This window comes from Mastomys coucha, unplaced genomic scaffold, assembly GCF_008632895.1.
Source record: "Mastomys coucha isolate ucsf_1 unplaced genomic scaffold, UCSF_Mcou_1 pScaffold5, whole genome shotgun sequence".
NCBI lineage: Eukaryota > Metazoa > Chordata > Mammalia > Rodentia > Muridae > Mastomys > Mastomys coucha.
The window spans coordinates 22,083,628-22,090,210 of NW_022196911.1; the positions used below are offsets into that span (position 1 = coordinate 22,083,628).

The window sequence follows — 6,583 nt, forward strand, 5'->3', positions numbered from 1 at the left end:
CTCCTTCTTTTTGATTTTTCAAGAAAGGGTTTCTCTGTGTGTAATCCTGGCTATTCCGATACTTGATCTATAGATCAGGCTGGCCTCAAATTCATAGAAATCTTCCTTTCTGTGTCTCCTTAGCACTGGGATTAAAGGCGTGTGCCACCACCTCGAAGCCAGTCTCTTTATCTTGATCTTATGGCTCTGGATTCAGTAAGACTGGTGAGTGCATGAATCTTTTCTCTGTACAGTATTCTTGCTAATGCTGTTCAGTTTTCCCTGTACTGTATGTTGGCGTGGGTATAAGTGCTTGATGATCCTAGTAACATTTTTTTCTCTAGTACCTTTAGGAGTTTATCACAAAATCTTGTTGAACTGTGTCTATGATATTTTACAACTTTCTTCAAGTACACTTACTTGGCCATGAGTTTTATGAGTCAATGTTCAGTAATAAAATTCACAGTTATTTTCTGTCCCCTCTCTAAATATATCCTTCCACACTCTCTTCTGTGTAGGAGTGTTGACAAGACCTCGAGTATCATTTTGGTTTTGGGGTCTTTTTATGTGGTTTGACTTAGTCTTTAATACAGTTGGATTAATTTTAATTTTGTATTTGAATTCTCAATGTGGAAGTTCAACAAGAGTTCCAGTCTTTTCTCCTGAGACAGAAAGTCAGAGAAGAGTGACAGAGAGAAATGGCTGCTTCTCCAGTAAATGTGCCCCAGGTTGGTGTTCTTTGGAAACTGTTTTTATATCGAAACCATTCATTCTCTTAATTTTCTGCCTCTGGTAATGTCATTTAAATTGTTATTGTTTTGTATTTCTTTGTTTTGTTTTTTCCTTCTCTGGTAACCAAGATTAAGTCTTTTTGTCTTGTCACATACATAGCACAACCCTATACCAGTATATCTTCCCCTCATTTATTATTGTAGGGACATAAATTTTAATGGACTTAACTAAGACTACAATTCTGAGATATTTCATTGTAAATGGTGATCAAAGAAATGCATAGATTCTCAGTTCCTACAGAAGATGGATTTGTGTCCTTATCTATTAGTAAGGAATATAGGTATTACATAGGTAGTGTTTTTGAAGTGAGCTTGAGATGGACTGGTTTTCATTTCTTTCTTTTCAAAAAAATATTTTTATCTAACTATGAATGTTCATCTCCATGTTTTTCTGTGCACTAGATGCCTGCATGGTGCCTGTGGATGCCTGAGTATGGCACCAAATCCTTGCCACTAGAATCTGTCACTGTAATGAGCTGCCTTATGTGTAAAATTAAAATAGGTTTCTCTGCAGGAATAGCATGTGCCCTTTACTTCTGAGCCATCTTCCCAGCCCCCAGGTTTACATTTCCGGTTCATGACAGAGCCAGTATGTAAACTGTAATTTTCTAATTTTTGAAAAGGAATAAAAAATGGTAATTATTTATGCAGCCTAAAATCCTGTTAGGTGATTGAGCTAAAATAGTGAAGAAGAGGAGAACTTATAAGATTCAAATTTTCTTTTCTTTTTTCTTCCTTTCTTTTTTTTTGGGGGGGTGGTGGATTCAATATAGGGTATCTCTGTCTTGCCTGTTCTGGAACTAGTTCAGTAGACTAGGCTGGCCTCAAACTCAAAGAGATTTGCCTGCCCCTGCCACCTGAGTCCTGGCCATTACTTGCCAATGGCAAGTGCCATCATTGTCCAGCTAAGATTCATATTTTCAATTGAGGCAATTTCTTGAGCAATAAAATGTTCAGAATTAGTGAAGAGTTAGTATAATGTTTACTCAGCTTAATACATTTGTTTTGATCACAGATAATCTTTCTACTTCATTCAAATGAATTTTCATACAGGCCACTTATTTACAGTTAGTTTTCTAACTGTATTTTTTCTATTCTGTAGAGAATATGGGATTTTTGAAATTTTATTCACCTGTATTGGTTGTGTAGCTTTTTAGAAATATTTAGAGAATATTAATGCTGTCTCTTGATGTTTTTTTCTGGTCACTTCATGGTTGTCAAAATATTCTCTTAATTTCACAAAATATTGATTCTGTTTCTTGTTTGAAATATTAGTTGAATTTGTAATGTTTTATACTCCTTACTGTTAAAAAAAAGAACTATTTGACTTTTGACTCATCCATGAATTCTGCATTCCATATTCTTTGCTTTAGAAAGGATGCAGCACTGCACATAGGCCTTAGCATCTGAACTGAGCAATTTAGAATAGAGTCAATTAATTAGGACCAAGCTGCAGACAGGATTGCTCTTGAGTCCATATTTCAACAGGATTGACAGTTGTAGAATTTGGAAACACAGTTTTGCTTATCGTAACTTCTCAATCTAAGAGGAGACACTGTGATCATGTTTGATATCAATACAGCCTTTATAGAATTACATTTCTACATCCAGACCTCAAATGTATATTTTATATTCCCTACAAGCTTGCTGATTGTGAGACCATCATCACAATCATCCTGTTTTCACAGAGATAGGAAATACAAGATAGAGCATGACTGTTCCAGAAAGTATCCTTTTGACTTATTTATTTGATTTTTTTTAAGATTTATTTTATGTATGTGAGTACATTGTTGCTCTCTTCAGATGCACCAGAAGAAAACATTGGACCCCATTATAGATATTTGTAAGCCACTATGTAGTTGCTGGAAATTGAACTCAGGACCTCTGGAAGAATAGTCAGTGCTCTTAACTTCTGACCCATCTCTCCAGCCCCTATTTATTCAATTTTTTTGAGACAGGTGTTTTGTGTGTGTGTGTGTGTGTGTGTGTGTGTGTGTGTGTGTGTGTGTGTGTAGCCCTGGCTGCCTTGGAACTTTCTTTTCAGACCAGACTAGCCTGGAGCTCACAGAGATCTGCCTGCTTCTACCTAACAAGTGCTGGGATGAAAGGCATGTGCCATCATGTCCAGCTCAAAGTATCTTGTATTAAAATTAACTTTCATTTTTATTTTATGTATGTGAGTATATTTGCTTTAATTTATTTATGAATGCTATACCTTCAGAGTTCAGAAGAAAGCATTAGATCTGATACAACTGGAGGTAGAATTTCTTGTTTAGCATGAGGTAGGTGCTGGGAACCAAGTGTGATTCTTGTGGAAGAGCATCTAGTGCTCTTTTCTTCCGAATCATCTCTGTAGCACCTCTAGAAAACTTTTGTCATTGAATAATTGTCCTTATATTTCAAAAATGTCTCTAATTCATCAGGTCTAATTCATTAGGTAATTTCCTTTTACCTAAGAAAACATCCCGCCTCCTCCACCCCCATGCCCCCCCCCCACCAGCTACACATGGTAAATTGGTAATTTTCCATTATAGGGTCTGTTGACATTTAGGGATGTGACTGTGGACTTCTCCCAGGAGGAGTGGGAATGCCTGGACTCAGCTCAGAGGGCTTTGTACATGGATGTGATAGTGGAGAATTACAGCAATCTAGTCTTTGTAGGTAAGAATGTTCTTCTTGTAGAATCCCTGACTTATCCTTTGTATTTACCTACTCTGTATGTATGTAAATCCTCTCTAGAGGCTACCAGAAATAAGGGAAATTCTGATAATGAACACTTTTTCATGGTGCTTCTTTTACATTTTTCTTTGTTCTCTGCAATAGTAACCAATGCTATATTCTGTGCAGTCTCTCCAGTTCTTTTATGTAGTTTTTAAGGAAAAGTTCAATGTTCGAAGAAAATTAAATATTCAGAGCAAGGAAATGCCTTGCAGTACACTTAATTAATTGGTCTATTTTGATTTTCATATTGAATTAAACCATTCACCTCTTCCTGATTTTTAAAAATTGAGAGGTTTTAAGATAAAGAGCTGTTGGCGGTAAGCATGTTGTTCTTTTTGTTTCTTCCTTTATTTTTTGACATGTGGTCTCTGTAGTCCTGGCACAGCATGGTTTTAATCCTAGCACTAGGGATGCTGAAACATGAGGATCTGGTGAGTTTCTGGAGAGCCTGATTTACATAGTGTGTTCCTAGAAAAGAAAGCCTACATAATAGACTCTGTTTTAAAACTATAAACAACAAGAAAATAGAGAAACATCTTTCACATGACACTTCAGAGACCTACTGTCTCAAATTTTATATTGCTCCATTACCCATTTGTCCAGCCTCTGAAAGGTAAGTAGTTTAGATAAGAATGAAGAGACTGTTATTGGTTCTTTCCATTTGATGGACATCAGAATGCAGTTTTGTTTTGTTTTGTTTTCTGAGCTTCCATTTAATGATAGTGAAACACAGAAGGCCTCTGCTTAGAGTGGTATTCCTAAGAATTGCTATTGTTACATGCTTTAGAGAACTTAAGGAAACATCAGTTATTGAATCTGTTACTCATGCTTCAATCCCTATTATCCCTAATTGTGCTAACTTTCCAGAGAACCATCGTATAAGTGGAAAATATGAAAAAATCCTCTATCAAGGTACAAAGAATATTGTCCATCACCATATGAATATCCAAGAGAAGTCTTACAAATGTAATGAGTTTGGCAAAATAGTTCATGAATCCTCCCAGTGTACACCATATGACTCACGTGATACTGCAGAAAACTGCAGTAAGTGCAGATATGGTAATCACAAGAATGCTTCTGTTGAGTCTTCAACCATAAGCAAACATAGAAGTAGGGACTCTAGAAAAGAATCTTGCAAGTTCAAAGACTGTGTATACTGTTTAAATTTGTTTCCCATCATCAGTCAAAATCAAAGAATCCATTCATGCCTCAGTATACACCAGAGAAATCATTCTGGAGAGAAACCCCACAAATGTAAGGCTTGTGGCAAGTGCTTTTATCAGTTGTATCAGGTTAAATACCATTACAAAACCCATATTGGAGAGAGGCCTTATAAATGCAGTGAATGTCATAAATGTTTTAGCCAACTCACACACCTAAGAAGCCATCAGACCATTCATACAGGAGAGAAACATTACAAATGTAATGACTGTGGAAAAAACTTTAGCCGACTGACATACTTAAGAACCCATCAGAGAATTCATACTGGGGAAAAGCCTTATAAATGTAGTGAATGTGAAAAATGTTTCATTCAGAAAGCCCAACTTACAATACATCAGAGAATTCACACAGGAGAAAAACCTTACAAATGCAGTGAATGTGAGAAATCCTTTACATGTTCCTCAGGCCTTAGAAAACATCAGAGAATTCATACAGGGGAAAAACCTTACAAATGTAGTGAATGTAAGAAATCTTTTACCAGTGGGTCAGATCTTAGAAGACATCAGAAAATTCATACTGGAGAGAAACCTTACAAATGCAGTGAATGTGACAAATGCTTTATTCAGAAAGTCCAACTTAGAATACATCATAGAATTCATACAGGAGAGGAACCTTACAAATGCAGTAAATGTGTCAAAGTCTTTACTCACCTCTCAGGTCTAAGAAAACATCAGAAAATTCATAGTATTGAAGGAAAGTTTCCATTTGTAAAGAATGTAGCATGTGCTTTATCCAAGTTCTGCCCTTAAAAACCATTGCACGCTCCACACTAGAAATCCATTATGAACATGAGAAATTTCTGAAATCCTGTAAGTAATGTTCAAATCTTAGAAAACATCAAGAGTTTACATTGAGGAAAAAATTATTAAAAAGTGACAATGTATGAAATAATTTATTAAAACATTCTACTTTTTCAACCTCAAATACTTCATAATGAAGGTAATATGGAAAAGCCTGAAGAATATGCTGTTTATGTAGCAGTTTCCTGGAGACTGAAATGTTCCTTCCTGAAGAGAAGCTGATAAAGGCAGGAAATATAATTCCAAATGGCTTCATGAAGTCCATGAAACTGACATGCTTCAATCTTCTTAACTCCCATGAAGAAACTCAGATCACATGCTATTTAGTAGAAGCGTTGACAAACCAAACCACTAATATAGGATGCCTTTTAAGCAGTAGCTATGCCTGTACTTATACAGTGTGCTTCAGGTGTCCAGTACTTATAAGTTGTTTTCCATGTTGGGTTGCAGTTTCCTGATGGCAACTGTTTTTGAGCCCATTCTGCTGCTTTACATAGCCCCAATAAAGATCCATTAGGTCAACAAGATGGACTTAGGTAGCACGCATACTCTGTTGTCAGTTCCCAATCCAGGAAAAGTCTCTTATACATGTTCTGGACCTGTTAATTGTTCTCCTATCATGTTTAATAGAAATGTAATATTAAAGAGAAAGCGTTTGATCGACAAAAGTAGGGAAGATTTTATGTTCTTTCCTCCAGGCTTACTGCCACAGTAATATTTGGTCTTGTTAAAAGGGCTTAACATAGACAGAATGGAGAGGCTTAGGAAAGCCAACGAGTGTAAGCTACTCTTTCCTACAAGAGAGAGTGAGAGGTCTATAGGGGGGAAAATGAAAATACAGTTACAAAACTGTCAGTGACAGACATTGTCCAAAGTGGGCTGTGTCCATGCATGGCTGTGAACTCATGCCTAGCATCCATGATTCAGTAAAAGAGCAATTCCCCTCAGTACACTACTGGCTGTGGACAAATCCTGACTGCCACCATGCTCTCCTTATGTCCTGCGTGCCATACAAATTCCATCCTATACGCCCCAAGGAGTGAGTTGAATTTTGTTAAATCCTTTATTCAA

General features: G+C 36.5%; 1 protein-coding gene across 3 annotated transcripts in view; it reads left to right on the forward strand.

The window, feature by feature from the left end:
* Window positions 1-6,576, forward strand: part of LOC116077660 (zinc finger protein 501-like) — an 18,974-nt gene extending 12,398 nt beyond the window's left edge. For 2 of the 3 annotated variants that reach the window (XM_031352360.1, XM_031352359.1), the window contains exons 3-6: window positions 124-204; window positions 616-707; window positions 3,305-3,431; window positions 4,359-6,576. In XM_031352360.1, coding sequence (XP_031208220.1) covers window positions 678-707; window positions 3,305-3,431; window positions 4,359-5,461 — 1,260 coding nt within the window. In that variant the 5' untranslated portion in view covers window positions 124-204; window positions 616-677 and the 3' untranslated portion in view covers window positions 5,462-6,576. The remainder of the gene's footprint in view (window positions 1-123; window positions 205-615; window positions 708-3,304; window positions 3,432-4,358) is intronic. The other variant, XM_031352361.1, reaches the window with a different exon arrangement.
* The last annotated feature ends 7 nt before the right edge of the window (window positions 6,577-6,583 follow it).